Genomic DNA, 17,805 nt, shown 5'->3' with positions numbered 1-17,805 from the left:
TTATTCTCCTAAAGTGTCAGTATAAATGTATTTACAGTTTCTTAGCAAAAGGCATAAAGTTTATGGTGTTCGGAGTTAATTTCTAGGCTTTTCAGCTTGGAGAGAGTGGGATACCTAGACAGGTTGCAGAGCGTTTCCTCCACAGTGGTTTGGGTGGTTGGAGGTGGTTTGTGTACAGTCACTCATGTCCTCTAAATAATCCTCTGACTTTGATAATTTACAGGGATGAAAAAGAGGCAAAAATCTCGCCTTGTACTGGTGGGAGGAAGTATCAGATGCAACTGAGAATACAAAGTCTAATTGGCAGCAGAGCTGAGATGAGGTATGTGAACGTCACTGCCATTAAGACAGGTCAGCTCGGGAGGGAGAGAAACATTCAAATTCTGTTTTAAAAAGGAATCTTGCAACTGTAAGACTGAGACCTAAGAAGTAAATGCATTACAGTATAAGATCTGCAAGGAGGGAGTGTACCCTCTGCAGTGGTTGGGGGTCTTGCTAAAGTCCAGGCTCAGGTGACAGTTTATTTTTAGTTTATCAGACTTCCTCAGATATTGTTCTTGCCAGGTATGAGCTTGTTTCTGCTGCAATGAATTTGGTCTCAACGATGGCTCCATTTCTGCAGCTTTCCATTCAGCCTCAGCATTCTTTTTCACGCCATCCAGGCAGATATTGATAAATGTAAATATTGGCTGTATTCTTGGGGTTATCTTTCCTTAAACATACTCATTTTAAGGCTTCCTATGAAAGATGACTATTGTGGTGGGATAAACCTCACAGTGGTAGGTGTTACAAGACCTGGGTTCTATTGTCCTCTGCCCCAGTCACTGAGGTTATTTCTTTGGACTTTCTTTGTCTGGTCTTCAGGTTCTTCATCACTGAATCATATATGAAATAATAAAATGAAAGGTATCTGAGGAATTCTAAAGCATCACAGTTCTACAGACTTGTCTGATGGAAGCTTACATTTGTGTCAGACTCTACATTTCATAGGGTGTCAAAAAAATCTGCCATGGATCCCTTGGGGTCACAGGCTGTGGCTTTAGGCATTAGTCCACTTCTCTACGCACCAGCACTGTTGATCTCTAAAACTAAACAGGATCTATACGGGGAAGGTTCTGAGTGTGTGCTGATGAGCTGGAGACAGATAACCTGGGTTTGAATACAACTTCCTCTATTTTTTATCATCCTTATGACTTTGGGCAAGTTATTTCTTTCTCCTAACCATAATTTACTTTTCTTTAAAATACAAATAAAATTGTACCAACCTTATAGCATCGTTGTGAGGATTAGATGAAATAGCACCTATAAACCATTTATTATAAGCTAAGCAGGTACCGTACACTACATAATAATTCTTTTATAAGAAGCAAGTGATGGGAAAAATAAATCTGTACCTGTTATTAGGAATGGGGAAAGGAGAGCTACAGGCAAAGTTTCCTTTGAAAGCGCTTAAGTATGTGAAATTTAAAGAAGTCAGAAAGGTTTTTGGGAGTAAGTTTGGGAATGTTTGTTTAGATTCTTGCCTCTCAGTTAAAATACGAGGACCCTTTTATGGAGGATCAGGGTTCTTTTTGCTGCAAAAATACAACTCTCAGAGGATTTGTGTTCTGATGGGTACATTCTTGGTCTTTTGACTGGACAGAAAATCACACTGATTTTGTGTTTGTGCCTGCCGATTAACACCAACTTCACCCAATTTAATATAAAGCTGAGTTGTTTGTGTGTTTTTGTTTGTGTGGTGTGTGGTAAAAGGAGTCAGGCAGAAATTACAAAAGAGAACTCTCTTTAATTGTATACAGAGAAAGTCAAGGTTTGTAAGAAATGAAACTACAAGTTGAAATTAAAATGAGTGTGCTGAGTTTAGGCTTTTCTGTTGGTTTCAGTGATGAAAATCTAACCATTGACACAGATCTTTAGGAAGTTATAGAAACATATTCATCCATTGTTGGTTCTCCCAAGAGCCATCTCCTCTAGAGATGAATTGGCAAGTAGGAGTGCACTCAATTTTATTCTCAGGGGTTCTTGTACCTGAAAGGATTGTCTAGCACACTGGATATGAGGAAGTAAGGCCATGACTCTGGGCTGGGAGCTGTGAGACAATCTACACAAGGAAGCACTTGTGGGATCATCTGGAATAGGTTTCCTTTCTAACTCCCTCATCATGTGTCATGTCCATACATACAGGGACAATTCATGTTACCTTTCATTACATTTGTGTTTTAAGAATGCATAACAATAAATAAAATGGAGCTGAGGTCCTTGTAAATGTGAGAATTAATAATGACAAATTTTAGTTTTCAATACTATTATGAAGTTTAATTGAATTCTATGTGACGTGCTTTCTGCATTAAGTAAATGAAAACAGATTTTGAATTAAGTGGGTTCTGGTTGAATGTTCAGACTTGGCTAACCAGTTATCCATATAAATTATTGACAAATAGCATGTTAAAAGCAGAGAATAATCATCTTTAGCTGGTAGACTAAAAATGATGTTTGGAATGTTCTGTGGGACAGTCATGACAGTGTCACTCTCTGTTCATCTGGTGAATTGTTAACAACAATATCCTCAGTACTACTTACACTTAGAACAACACTACTTTAGTTATATTCAGATAATATTTCCCTAGTTCCCACCGTGTGCCAGTGTAAGAGAGCCCATATTTGTTGTCTAACATATTCTACCGAATTTGAACATTCATGATTTCAATTTAGGCCTCCAAGAAAAACCAGAAATTATGCATTTTTCTTATACTAGAATTATTAGTGCAAACTCTAGCAATTAGGGAAGACAGAAAAAGATCACACCTAATCTCACATCTTGAAGTAAATGCTCAAAATGTGTTAGCTAATTTACTAATGAACCACTTCCTATACATATGCTTTTAATGGCCGTATAGAATTGGCATATTTTAATTTTATTTTTGATTGTTATGTAATAGTTGTACCTACTAATGGTATGAAATGTGCTTTTATTTATTTTTTTCTGGTACCAGGCATTGAACCCAGGACCTTGTGCTTGCCATGTGCTGCTGAGCTATTTCCCTGGCTGTGGTATTTCAAAACACGCATATAACATGCACTGATCTAGTCAGGGTAATTAGCAGTTCCCTTTCCTTTCAATTCTTATTTTGAGAGTTTGATCTGTTCTACTCTAGATGTTCAAAACCTATTGGTTACTGTGACCTGTTGTCATCCCACCAGGCTGTAGAACTTCAGAATTATGCATCTCCTCATACTCTGCTCCCCTGGTAATTGCTATTCTATGTGTTCAGATTGATGTTTTTGAACTTCCACATACGAGAGAGAACGGCATGTGGTATTCTCTCTGGATTATTTCACTTAACATAATGTCCCCTAGTTCTACCTATGTTATCAAGGATGAGGAAAAAGAAACTTTCCTACATGTATTTTATTGTAGGTAGAACAAAACCTATGGAAAATTTTCTGTGAAGGTTTTGAACTTTATTATCAAAATATACATATAAAATCTATAATCTTCAAACTCTAATTTCATGCCTATTATCACTAACATTTTACCCTTAGTGTGCTTACAAAATTATGACTAGATTATACAGATTATTTCATGGCTCTAAATGATAGTACTTCATATATACATCTTATTGGTATCCAAAATTATTACTTCTAATGACTACTTTATACCACTATACTGATGTTCAAGTGAAGTATTAAAAATAGTCCCCTGATCCTAGCACAAGAAATCCATTTGTTCTGAATATTCTAGTTCTTGTAAGAGTACTTTGAAGCCAGGAAACTAAGAGGGTCAATTAAGACAAGTTTTGAGATTTCCATTTATAAAGAGATTTGGGAAGGAAAAGAATAACCCATGAAGTGCTAGGGCAATGAAAAGGCAGAGTTTTGGATTATTTGACTTTCTGTGGTTCTTTTCTCTTTCTTTCTCTGAAGCTTAAACATTTGTATCTGGAATTCTTACCACCCACACTGAGTGCATGGAGAATCGCAGGAACGTGACCGAGTTCATTTTAATTGGTCTCACACAGAACCCTGGGATGCAGAGAGCCGTGTTTGTGGTCTTTCTGGTTCTGTACATGATCACGCTTTCCGGAAACCTGCTCATCGTGGTCACCACTGTCAGCAGCCAGGCTCTGAGCTCGCCCATGTATTTCTTCCTGAGCCACCTTTCCTTGATAGACACAGTTTATTCTTCTTCTTCAGCTCCGAAGCTGATTGTGGACTCCCTGCATGAGAAGAAAGTCATCTCCTTTAACGGCTGTATGGCTCAGGTGTACGCAGAACACATTTTTGGTGCTGCCGAGATCATCCTGCTGACGGTGATGGCCTACGACCGCTATGTGGCCATCTGCAAACCTCTGCACTACATGACCGTCATGAGCCGCAAGCTCTGCGTTCTCCTTGTGGGGGTGGCGTGGACTGGAGGATTTCTGCATGCAACTATTCAGATCCTCTTTACCGTGTGGCTGCCCTTCTGTGGCCCCAACGTCATAGACCACTTTATGTGCGACTTGTACCCTCTGTTGCAACTTGTCTGCACGGACACGCACACCCTTGGTGTATTTGTTGCTGCCAACAGCGGGCTCATCTGCCTGTTGAACTTCCTCCTCTTGATGGTGTCCTATGTGGTCATCTTGCGCTCCCTGAAGAACTATAGCTTGGAGGGGAGGCGCAAAGCCCTCTCCACCTGTGTGTCTCACGTTACAGTCGTTGTTATATTCTTTGTGCCCTGCATATTTGTGTATCTGCGCCCAGTGACCACTTTGCCAATTGACAAAGCAGTGGCTGTCTTTTATACCGTGGTGGCACCTATGTTAAACCCTTTAATCTACACCCTGAGAAACGCTGAGGTAAAGAGTGCAATGTGGAAGCTCTGGAGCAGAAAGGTGACTTCAGCGAATAGTTGACCATGATCAATGAATATTACACAGAGAGGTAATAGATGTGATGTCATCTGAGTTTCTTGAGCTACAGGTGAAGACATCAGCTGTAAGAAGGATTTATGTAGCATTTTCAGATAGCTATTTAAGCACTGGAGTGTAATCTAGAATTACTGTCTCCTATCACATACTCTTGTTATTATAGCTACTGCTTCTTAATCAATCAATATTTATAAATGAACCGAATTTCTGCAACATCTCCGTAAACTCCAAAGTGTGAATCTAGAATATTGCATTGGTATTAAAGTAATGTTAGTGTAATATTGAGTTATTGCTTACTACTGCTGATTAATATGGACATGTTTAATGATATTCTTTTACTTTGGACTCTGACCTCCATTCTAGAGAGATCTCTTGTTCTATTTGTCTATAGAACAAGAAATAGTGTTTATCTAATGTCTATAAAGGTGGCCCTGTGTTCCATATTGTATGGGTCAAGTCCAAGCAGGAGTACACAACTTTCCTGATTTGAAAGGGGATATTTATGTATAGTTACTAGTTAACATCAGAGGATTAATGACAATGGCATAGATACTGCTTGGGTACCTAAGGAAGGTATATGTTTTGAGGCTAGGTTCCTCCCTGAGGCTGGGATTCTAATATTTGGGAAGTTGTAGTTGTTGATTGTTGAATGGTAAAGTTCGCTGGTCTTTTTTTTTTTTTTTTTTTGTGCTAAGTCATTGAGACAAACAGATTTCTCACCTGAAATTATGATAATTAGTATGCACTGGAGTGATATATTCAAAATGCTGGAAGAAAAAGACTGGATTTCTTCTTCAAGAAAATATTCTTCAAAAATGCAGGAGAGACTAAGATATTCACAAACAAAAACAAAAACCAAACAAAACACCACTACCAACTGCAATAAACAAGTAAAGGCTTCATTAATAGCACATGTGCTCATACTAAGGTGTGTCTTTCAGGCTATGATGAAGTTGATGCCAGATGGTAACCCAGTCCACAAGAAGATATCAAGAGCTCTGGCAGAGGTAACTGCATGTGTAAAGGAGAGTACTTATGTATTTTACTTTATAACTCTGTTTTCCTCTTATCTGATTTAAAAAGCAACTGCATAAGGCAATAATTATAAATATGTGTTAATGAGAATACAACATATAAAGATGTAATTTGAATAGCAAGAACACAAACTATAGAATAGTAATAGAGCCATATTGGGACAATTTTCTTATGTAATATGGTAATGTGTATTAACCCAAACTAAGTTGCTATAATATGTCAATTACACTCCAATTAAAGTGCAAAGATTTAGAGAATGAACGCAAAAAACACAATCCAATATGCTTTCTGCAAGAGAAATACCTCAGATTCACAGACACAAATAAGTTGAAAGTAAAAGTATGGAAAAAATTTCTACCATGTAAAAAGTAAGAAAACAACTATTATTAGACAAATAAAATTTGAGACATAAATTGTTATGAGAGACCAAGGAGGACAATTTATAATGTTGTAATAATCTAGATATAATAATCATATACACATATAGATACAACTCATAAAAGAGCCCCAAAATACAGGAAGCAAAAACCAGCAAGGGAGAAAGAGGCAATCTAAGATAGTGCTTAGTGAAAATGTATAGCTGTTCTATATTCCCCTTCTGGGTATTTTCCCAGAGGTTCTGAAAACATCATATCACAGCGATATATGTGCACTCATGTTCATTGCAGCACAATGTGTAATTGCTAAATTGTGGAAGCAACCCAAATGTCCATCCACTGAAGACTGGATAAGAAAATTGTGGTACTTTTATATAATGGAATATTACTCAGCTATATAGAAAGATAAACTCAAGGCTTTTATAGGTGAATGGCCACAACTAGAGATCACACTCATAAGTGAAATAAATCAGACCTCCATGTGTAAGTGACATATTGTCTCACTAGTGTAAGAACCTGAAAGAGTGAATAAAAACTAGGAGGTATGATAGACATTGTGAAACGAAAGGCAAAGGCTCAGAAGTAAAGGGCAACTGAGGTGTGGGAAAAGAGAAGGGAAAGAAGGGGAAATTATGTATGTATGTATATACAGGATAGCTAACATAGTTGTGCTACTGTCTTCTATTGCTTTACTGAAAAAACAGTCAATGATTAGTTGTTTGATCCATCTTGCATGTCTCTATTTGTTTTCCTGAGAAACCACTTTGAGGATATCAATATGTAACACAACAACCATTGTTAATTTCCTACCACTTTGTCTGTAACTCTGTATTGTTTGTATTGTTCCTATGCTATTTTGTAAATGGATATCTGTTTGTTAATGTTTTCCTTCTTTTATTTTTAAAATAAATTAAAAAAGGAAAATGTATAGCTATTAATGTTTATATATAAAAGAAACAAAGATATTAAGTCAGTCACCTTACCTTTTCCCTTGAGGCCACTGGAAAAATTGGAACAAACTAAATCCTATTATTCTAGGATCAAAGGTTGTTTTAATACATGGAGAGCAAGCAATGTAATGTACTATATTACTAGTACTAGTAATGATAGCTGCTGTTATTATTATTTTTGCTGGATCTCTGCTCCCTGCATAGCCATATTTGTAATGTTTCAACTTTTATGACCTGTGATTGAAACACTTGTTTTCCAGACTGCAGAGAGTAATTTCCATAATATGTGTGATGTCAGAACATATTTGTTTGTTCATATTTCCAGTGTCCTGAGGATAACTATGTAGGGAGAGAATTTGAAGTCTATTTGCCTAGGTGAGGCTTCCTCCCTTAAAGAGCCCATGGAATGCCTAACATTCCACAAAATGTCAAGGGGAAGGGGCGAAAACCAACACAGAGTTTTGGTTTCTACATTTGGAAGCCACAGGAGACTTTCAGCCTCCATTTATATCCCAGCTCTAGGCACTACTCTGTGTGGCTGTATTTCAGGTTCCAAGTTTCATTCCTATGGACAGACTATGTTCCAGTATGTTTAGGGTGCAGCTGAGAGATTGACTCTGTACCTCAACCTCCCAAATGACCTCAGACAGTGAGGAAATGTCCTCAGGGATATGAGAGCTGAATGAAAGCTGAAACTGTTATCACAGCGCATTTAGAGTCCTCTGTGTCCCAGCTCTGGATACTCAAGGGCTCACCAGAGCAGTGCTTTATCACCTAGTGTTCCAGACCAGAAATGTAGGCTGTTAATGAATTAAAGCACAGGGAAAAGATATAATCAGGTGAAGATACATTGTTTCTAGATAAATACTCCTCAATATGTGTCTCTAAGGCAAACTTCTTTATAAAGCAGAGATAATTCATGAGGGGAGGGCAAAGAATTAGATAGAAGGATACGTCATTTAATAAAATTTCCAGCACCTTCTCTCCACACCATGTTTCCACAAGGTATTTTCTTATTTTCAGGGTAGAATAAGAAGAGACATTCCTTGTGAAAAGTATCTGTGTCTCTTATTCTGTAACCTTAGCTTTGGGGGCAGAGAAGATCAGGTAATCTTTTTAGCACCTAAGGACTTCGAGTTTCACACACAACGTAGTACTTTCTTTTTCTTTTTGATGTGAATTCCGAAGGCACTGGAACTCTGACAAATTGCTTATTGAATTCGCTTGCCAAATTGGGTGCCATCTTGACATTTTCAGCTTCCTGTGACACTGTGTGGTTAATGAGGATTTGAGAAACGTGTACGATAGAAGATGTTGCTGGAATAGCTGTGGGTAATGATTACTTCATATTTCTGAATACACTGGGCTTTCTTCTTAACCAAAGAGGTAACCAGAGTTATCTAGAATTTCTGATGCTTAAATCTAGTTTACTTCATTTCTATCTATCCACAAAGGGGTGTTTTTCCATTATTTTTATTCAATTTAATTTTGGGGTTTAACATGTTTTAAAAACATTTGTTTTTATTTGTTCATGTTTTCAGTACATAATGACTACATTCCTCATAGGGAGATGATACGCGTTCATAAAAAAGCTTTTTCTTCTTTTCATCCCCGCTGCTCTCCTCCTTCCTGGATCCCTCCATATTCAAGCTTAAATATTGATGGTATCTCTTCTGTAAGAAACCCAAATATATATAAAATCCACATGGGATTTGTAACTAAAGCCATTGAAGAATAATCTTCTAATATTTGATGAAGGATTCACTCTTATATATTTTAGGGTATTTTGCAGAAATACTTGTTCTCTGAAAGTGTCAGTATGGACATACTTACAATTTCACAGGAAAAGGTTTACAATTTATGGAAATCTATGTTAATTTCTAAGCTTTTCGGCTTGGAGAGAGTTCAGTACCTAGATGGGTTGCTGAGCGTGTTCTCCACTGTTTGATAGAGGATATGGTGGTCAGGGTGTTTGGAGATTGGTTTATGTAAAGTCATTCATGTCCTTGAAATAATCCTGTGACTTTGATAATTTCCAGGCATGAAAGAGAGGCAAAATCCCACTTTGTAATGCTTGTACTGATGGGAGGAAATAGGAGATGCAACTGAGAATAAAAAAGGCAAATTGGTAGCAGAGCTGAGATGAGGTGTGTGAACTTCACTTCCATCAAGACAGGCCAGCTCAGGAGGGAGAGGAACAACCTTTGAATTCTGTTTTACAAAGGAATCTTTCAACTCTAAAACAGACCCAAAAGGCAAATGCATGAAAAAATAAGATCTGCAAGGAGAGAGTGTACCCTCTGCAGTGGTTGGGAGTCTTACTAAAGTCCAGGCTCAGGGCGACAGTTATTCTAAGTTGATCAGATTTCCTCAGATATTGTTCTTACCAGACATGAGCTTGTTTCTGCTGCAAGGAATTTTTTCCTAGTGATGGCTCAATCTCTCCATCTTTCAATGTAGACTCAGCCGTCTTTCTTTAGACAGATATAGACAAATATGAGTTATTAATTCTCTGTCTTCTTGGGGTTATTTTTCCCTATATATCCTCATTTTAAGGCTTCCTAAGGAAGGCAAATATGGTGGCAGAAAAGAAACCATAATGTCATAAAAAACCTCTAGTATTATTAGTAATTGGTAGACCTGGGTTATCTTGTTTTCTGCCACTAGTCAGTGAGGTTATTTTCTTGGACTTTGTCTGGTTCTCAGTGTCTTCATCTTTAAGGCATGTATAAATTAATAAAATGGGAGATACCTGAGGATTTCTGATGTGTCACAATTCTAGAGCCCTACCCAATGGGTGCTCACAGCATCACATTTCCTAGCTTGCCATAAAGTCTGCCTGGGAGCTCCTAGGGTCACAGGTGGTGGCTCTAGGCACTAGTCTACCTATTCACTGGCACTTCGAATCCCCAGAACTAAACTAGATCTGTACTGGGGGTGTTCTGAGTATGTGCCGAATGGGCTAGAGGCAGACAGCCTGGATTTGAATACAGGATCCTCTATTTTTTGATCATCATGACTCTGAGTAAGTAATTTACCTCCAAATTACAGCTTACATTTATTTCAAGTACAAATAAGAGTATATCAACCTCTAGCATTTTTATGAGGGTTAGGTAAAATGTGCATATAATGTACATATAAACTATTTAGGATAATGGTGAGTGTATGCCATGCACTCAATGAAAATTATTATACATAAGTATGTGGTTTATAAAATGAGTCTCTCCCTATATCACTTTTATTGTTTCTGTGTTGTTTTGTTTTTGTCTATGTTGTTGTTATTTTAAAAATTCTCTTTAAAATAAAAAAATGAATCTCGGTATATTACTGGGTTGGGGAAAAGCTGTGTTACACTAAAAGTTTTATCTGAAAATATTTCAGTGTGGGGAATTTAAACAAATAAGAAAGTTTTCTCTGTCTGGGAAGATGTTTAGAGTCTTGACTGTCAGTGTTAGGGCTCTTATATAGAGAACTAGTGTTTTCATTTTTTGCTACCAAAATATGAGTTTTGGGGATTTGAGTACTAATAGGTACATTTTTAGTTTTAGAATTAAAAAACAAGAGTGAAGCTGATTTTGTACTTGCCCCTGTCAGTTGACATCAGTTTCATCAAGTTTAGCAAAAGGCAGAGTTCTTTGCATTTTTGTGTTTGTGTAGTATATGAGAAAGGAAGGAAGGTAAAAATTATAGAAGATCTGCTCTTTAAATATATTCAGATAACTTCAAAGTTTGTAGGAGATGGAGCTAACACTGAAATAAGATGAGTGAGTGAAGTTTGAGACTTTCTGACTGGTATTGATCATAAAATAGAGTCATTGGCACAGACCTTCAGGAAGTTATAGAAACATGTCAGTCCATGGTTGGTTCTCCTAAGAGCCATCTCCTCCAGAGATGAATTGGTAATTAGATGTGCACTCGGTTTTATTCTCAGGGGTTCTTGTCCCCGGAAGGGTTCTCTGATATGCGGGGTTGTCAGGAAGGGAGGACATGACCCGGCTGAGAGCTCTGAGACCAGTTACTCAGTGAAGCTCTGGTGGGATCACCTGGAAGAGGTTTTGCTTCCAAGCCCTTCAGCATCACACAAGTGTCCCACGTGTAACAGGGACAGTCCATGTTACTTTTCATGACATTTGTATTTTGGGAACATACTACAACGAATAAAAGGAAGATGAGGTCCAAGAAAATGTGAGAATTAATACTGGCAAAATTTACTTTTCAATACTATTTTGATGTTTAATTGAACAATACATGTACTCATTAAGTAAATCAAAATAGACGTATGAAATGGATTCTGGCTGAATATTCAGATTTCACTAAATGACTGTGCATATACATTAGTTTTTCTTTATTTTAAGAATAAAAGGAGGAAAACATTCACAGACAGACAACCTTTTGCAAAATAGCAAAAGAACAGTACAGACAATACAGAGCTACAAACAAAGTGGTAGGAAATTAACAATGCTTGTTGTATTACATACTGATATCTTCAAATTGGTTTCTCATGAAAATAGATGGAGGCATGCAATATTGATCAATCAAGGACTCATTAACAGTTTCTTTCAGCAAAGAAACAGAAGACAGTAGAACAACTATGCTAACTATTCTGTATATACATACATACAAACTTTCTCATTATTTCCCTTCTCTTTTCCCACATCCCAGTTGCCCTTTACTCTTGAGCGTTTTTCTATCATTTCACAATGTCTATCATACCTCCGAGTTTATATTAACTCTTTCAGGTTTTACACTAGTGAGACAATGTGGTGCCTGCACATGCAGGTCTGATTTATTTCACTTATGAGTGTGGTCTCTAGTTGTGACCATTTACCTATAAAAGCCTTGAGTTTATCTTTCTTTATAGCTGAGTAATATTCTATTATATAAAAGGACCACAATTTTCTTATCCAATCCTTGGTGGATGGACATTTGGGTTGCTTCCACAATATAGCAATTACAAATTGTGCTGCTATGAACACAGGTGCACGTATATCACTGTGATATGATATTTTTAGATCTTCTGGGAAAATACCCAGAAGGGGAATAGCTGGGTTGAATGGGACCTCAAGTCCTAGTTTTCTGAAGAATCTCCAAACTGATTTCCACAGTGGTTTCACCAGTCTGCATTCCCACCAGCAGTGGAGAAGGGTTCCTCTTTCTCCACAGCCTCACCAGCATTTGTTATTGGTTGATTTCTTAATGCTAGCCATTCTTACTGGGATAAAGTGGAATCTCAATGTTGTTTTAATTTGCATTTCTTGAATGACTAATGATGTTGAACATTTTCTCGTGTATTTGTTTGCCATTTGTATTTCCTTATCTGAGAAGTGTGTATTCATCTCAGCTGCCCAGTTTTGGATTGGGTCTTTGAATGTGGGGGTGCTGATATTTTTTAATTCTTTATATGTTCTAGATAGAAGCCCTCTGTCTGAGGGACAGTCAGCTAAAATTTTTTTCAAGTTTGTGGGTTTTCTTTTTACTTTGCTGGTGATTTCTTTAGATGTGCAGAAACTTTTCAGTAGGATGAGATCCCAGTTGTTGATTCTTTCAAGTGTTTCACTTGCAATTTGGTTTTTATTCATGAACTCTCTGCCTACCCCTATGTCTTCGAGGTTTTTACCTACCTTCTCTTCCAATAGATTTAGTGTTTCTGTTTTAATATTGAGATTTGTGAACCATTTTGACTTGAGTTTGGTGCATGGTGATAGGCTTGGGTCTATTTTCAGTCTTTGGCAGGTGGCAATCCGGTTTTTCCAGCACCATTTATTAAAGAGGCTATCGTTCTTCCAGTGAGTTTGTTTCGCCCCTTTATCAAAGATTAGGTGGTTGAGTGTATTTTTGGTTGTGGCTGTTTCTTCCAGTCTGTTCCATTGATCCTCAGGCCTGTTTTTTAGCCAGTACCAGGTTGATTTTATGACCGTAGCTTTATAGTATAATTTCAGGTCAGGGATTGTGATTCCACCTGACTTGTCCTTGTTGCCCAGGATTGCTTTTGCTATTCTGGGTCTCCTCTGGTTCCAGATGTATGTAAGGCATGTGTTCTCAAGATCTGTGAGGTATGCTAATGGTAGTTGAATGGGAATTGCATTGAATCTGTACAGCAGTTTTGGAAGTATGGCCATTTTCACAATGTTGGTTCTTCCAATCCATGAGCAAGGAATATTTTCCCATTTACTGAAATCTTCGATCTCTTTTTTCAGAGTACTGTAGTTTTTATTGCAGAGATCTTTTACTTCTTTTGTTAGATTGATTCCTAGATATTTCAATGACTAATGCATTTTAAAGCCCAAGATCAGTTGTGTTTAGCTGGTAGACTTAAGGTGACAGTTAGGATGGTGTGTAGAACAGTCACGGCAGTGCCACCTGCTGCCTTGTTCTTTGCTGACCATCTGGTGCCAGTGCAGAACCTCATCCTATGTTCATTTGGTGAATTGTTAACAGCAATATCCTGAGCACATTACAGCACTACTTTAATTATATTCAGATCATATTTCCTGGGCTCCCAATGGTAGGTAATGTAAAATTTCTCATGTCTATTGTCTTGCATATTCTACCTAATTAAAAAAAATCAGTTTTAATTTTAGGCCTCCAAAAAACCTGTGGAAATTGTATATTTTTTGGTCATAAAATTTGCCAGGCAAACTAGAGAAATTCAGAAAACATTAATAATAAAAAAGGAAATATCACCCTTAATATTATGTCCTGGTGTAATTGCCCTACATATATTAATAAATTTACTAGTAAAATCTCTATGCATGTGATTTTAATGGCTATCTAGTACTGGCATATTTTCCTTTTATTTTTAATTGATATGTAATAACTGTAGATATTAATGGGTTACCAGGTGATAGTTCAACACATGCATGTAGTAGGCACTGACTCATTCAGAGTAATAGCATTTTCTTTTCCTTTCTTCGTTTGGAGCCTTTGAGCTTCTCTAGTCTCAATGCTTATAAAATGGATAATTGCTTGCTGTGAAGTATAGTCATCTCACTGTTCTGGGGAACATCAGAAAATTTTGTATCTCTATTTTACAAACTGTTACCCAACCTCACTTTTTGTACCTCCTCCCTTGTTCCTGCACCTAGCAGTCACCATTCTACATGTTCAGATTGATGTTTTTAAGCTTCCATATTTGCGAGAGAAGAACGTGTGGCAAATATCTGTGGCTTAGGCCACTTAACACAATATCCTCTAGTTGTACCTACTTGGTGAGAGTGTGACGAAAAGGGAAATACTGGACATGTGCTGTAATGTAGGTGGAACAAATCTTATGGAAAATTATGAAGACTCTGATTTGGAATTTTATTATTGAAATATACATACAATGCCTATAGTCTTTAAAGACTAATTCTATAACCATTGTCAGTAAATTTACACCTCTCATATAGATACGTAATTACCAGTGGATTATGGAGATGATGCCATGGTTTTAGTTCACAAAGTCTTATTATTGTCCAGAATTATTACTTCTAATGGTTATTCCATCATACGGATGTGCCAATGAAATTTTTCATTTAGTCCTTTGATCCTAGGAAGTAAAATCCATTTTTTTGGATGTCTTATGTCTTATGAGGGTATTTTTGAAATCAAAATAAAAAACTAAGAAAGTCGAGAAGTTTTGAGCTTTCCACTTATAAAGAGATTTGGGAAGGAAAAGAATAACCCATGAAGTGCTAGGGCAATGAAAAGGCAGAGTTTTGGATTATCTGACTTTCTGTGGTTCTTTTCTCTTTCTTTCTCTGAAGCTTAAACATTTGTATCTGGAATTCTTACCACCCACACTGAGTGCATGGAGAATCGCAGGAACGTGACCGAGTTCATTTTAATTGGTCTCACACAGAACCCTGGGATGCAGAGAGCAGTGTTTGTGGTCTTTCTGGTTCTGTACATGATCACGCTTTCCGGAAACCTGCTCATCGTGGTCACCACTGTCAGCAGCCAGGCTCTGAGCTCGCCCATGTATTTCTTCCTGAGCCACCTTTCCTTGATAGACACAGTTTATTCTTCTTCTTCAGCTCCGAAGCTGATTGTGGACTCCCTGCATGAGAAGAAAGTCATCTCCTTTAACGGCTGTATGGCTCAGGTGTACGCAGAACACATTTTTGGTGCTGCCGAGATCATCCTGCTGACGGTGATGGCCTACGACCGCTATGTGGCCATCTGCAAACCTCTGCACTACATGACCGTCATGAGCCGCAAGCTCTGCGTTCTCCTTGTGGGGGTGGCGTGGACTGGAGGATTTCTGCATGCAACTATTCAGATCCTCTTTACCGTGTGGCTGCCCTTCTGTGGCCCCAACGTCATAGACCACTTTATGTGCGACTTGTACCCTCTGTTGCAACTTGTCTGCACGGACACGCACACCCTTGGTGTGTTTGTTGCTGCCAACAGCGGGCTCATCTGCCTGTTGAACTTCCTCCTCTTGATGGTGTCCTATGTGGTCATCTTGCGCTCCCTGAAGAACTATAGCTTGGAGGGGAGGCGCAAAGCCCTCTCCACCTGTGTGTCTCACGTTACAGTTGTTGTTATATTCTTTGTGCCCTGCGTATTTGTGTATCTGCGCCCAGTGACCACTTTGCCAGTTGACAAAGCAGTGGCTGTCTTTTATACCGTGGTGGCACCTATGTTAAACCCTTTAATCTACACCCTGAGAAACGCTGAGGTAAAGAGTGCAATGTGGAAGCTCTGGAGCAGAAAGGTGACTTCAGTGAATAGATGATTGGGATCTTTGAACATTAAAAGAAGATGAGATAGATGGAATCTAGTCAACTTTCCTGAGCTATAGACAAAGACATCATTTGCAGGAAGGAGTTAGGCAAATCTTTCAGTTTGCAAATTAAGCCCCGGACTATAGACTAACACTGATAAAAAGGCAAATAATACACTCATCTCATACTCTTGTCTTCACAATGTATTGCTTCTTAATCAATAAATATTGATAAAGTAAAAATTTACAACATATGCAGAAGCTAAAAAGTATGAACTTAGGATATTATATTGATATTATAACAGTCTTATTGTATAATATTGAGAAGTTTTTCCTACTAATGATTGAAAATAACAAGCTCAGTGATATTCTTTTACTTTTGACTCTGGCTGCAACATACATTTTTTCTTGCATATTTTTCATCAAGTATTGGGTGAAAAGCAAGAAGTGATAGTGTTTTTCTAATGTCTGTAAGACTGGCATTGTACCAGTCAGAGTCCAATCAGGATCACACAACTTTCCTGATGTGAACAGGGAATGTTTGAAGGTGTTTAATTATGGTTCATTATTTCAGATTATTAGAGATAATGATGTAGAGAATGCTCTGGGGTTGAAAGATGTGTAAACTGGGAACCTCACAGCTTTGGGTGATGGTAGGATGCTAGGATGGTAGGATGACCTCACTGAACAAGGGGCTGTGGCTTTCATTGGCAGATGGGCTGCAGTGCAGCTGGATCAAGGGTGACAAAGAAAATGGCACACACAGTGCACACTGGCAGAGGTGGGGTACTGATGGATGGGGCGCTGGTGGCACCCATTGGGCTCTGTCTACCGAAATGTCACTGAAATTCAGGGAGAAACTGTCCACAAAGGTGTCAGAGAAACTCAAAGAAAATGGGCACCGTTGGGTATCTTGTCATGTTCCTCCAAACACACACATTATGGTGGAAACCACACAGTCAGTGAAGGTGAAAACAGAAACATTCAAATCAGGAAGAGAGGCCCCATTGACTGTGCTCTAGTGACAAAGATGAACATCATGACAGATCCAGTGCAGAGGAGAAATGCTGACCTGACTCACTTTCATTAATAAGGACCAGACAGTGAACTATGTACTTGGCATGGAGAAGCTGTGAATTGATAATTGATACACACATTTTATCTTAACTTTTTACAGCACATTTTCCAGGAAAATCAAGCTCAGTGTAGTATGAGTCACTCACATTTTACATTTGTAGTAGGATTGTGGTGTAACCTGAGACATGCCTCGTTATCCTACATGCTACCCACTATCCTTACACAGTTCCATATTATTACACAGTTCTAAGTAAAAGTTGTATTTGTTGATAGTATTTAGTTTTAGGCTAATTTTTTTATACTGTAAAGCCAAAAGATGAAGAAAAGCCCATTTTTTGAAAGATTCTATATAATGTAATTTGTAGTAATTTCATTGCTTGCTGTATGCTGGTATTTTCACCTTTTTGCTGAAGATACATAGAAGATGAACAATTACTTGGGAGTAGTTTTGTGGAACAGACTTATATATTCTTTTTTTTTTTTTTTTTTTTGTTTTTCTCCGGTACCAGGAACCGAACTCACGACCTTGTGCTTGCCAGGCAGGCGCTTTTGCCACTGAGCTAAATCCCCAGCCCCCAGACTTATATATTCTTGTCAGGTAAAGTTTTCACTGAATTTGAGGCTCCTTAAGTGAAGCACTCTCCCAAGTGTGAAGGACCTCATCTCTGCTCCTTTATAAAATAAGTTGCTCAAGCTCTAGGAGTTAGACACGAACCAGAAGGTAAAGCTGAGGTGAAATATAAAAG

At 38.0% G+C, this 17,805-nt stretch overlaps 2 protein-coding genes across 3 annotated transcripts; both read left to right on the top strand.

The window, feature by feature from the left end:
* Positions 1-242: 242 nt before the first annotated feature.
* Positions 243-16,027, top strand: LOC102014140 (olfactory receptor 4C12-like). Of its 2 annotated transcripts, XM_013514328.1 has the most exons (3): positions 243-322; positions 3,925-4,877; positions 15,974-16,027. In XM_013514328.1, the coding sequence occupies exons 2-3, from the start codon at positions 3,969-3,971 to the stop codon at positions 15,992-15,994; spliced, it is 930 nt and encodes a 309-aa protein (XP_013369782.1). In that variant the 5' UTR covers positions 243-322; positions 3,925-3,968; the 3' UTR covers positions 15,995-16,027. The 2 variants fall into 2 exon arrangements, with proteins under 2 accessions (XP_013369782.1, XP_005383998.1); XM_005383941.1 differs by lacking the exon at positions 15,974-16,027 and having other exon boundaries at positions 3,925-5,034.
* On the top strand, positions 254-16,009 carry LOC102013512 (olfactory receptor 4C12-like). The gene is made up of 3 exons (XM_005383939.2): positions 254-322; positions 5,855-5,920; positions 15,021-16,009. The coding sequence occupies exon 3, from the start codon at positions 15,065-15,067 to the stop codon at positions 15,992-15,994; it is 930 nt and encodes a 309-aa protein (XP_005383996.1). The 5' UTR covers positions 254-322; positions 5,855-5,920; positions 15,021-15,064; the 3' UTR covers positions 15,995-16,009.
* Positions 16,028-17,805: the final 1,778 nt, after the last annotated feature.

This window comes from Chinchilla lanigera, unplaced genomic scaffold (genome assembly GCF_000276665.1).
Source record: "Chinchilla lanigera isolate Chin_1 unplaced genomic scaffold, ChiLan1.0 scaffold00021, whole genome shotgun sequence".
In the NCBI taxonomy this organism is placed as follows: domain Eukaryota; kingdom Metazoa; phylum Chordata; class Mammalia; order Rodentia; family Chinchillidae; genus Chinchilla; species Chinchilla lanigera.
The sequence above is the reverse complement of the archived record's forward strand: the minus strand, read 5'-3'. Positions and strand labels throughout refer to the sequence as shown.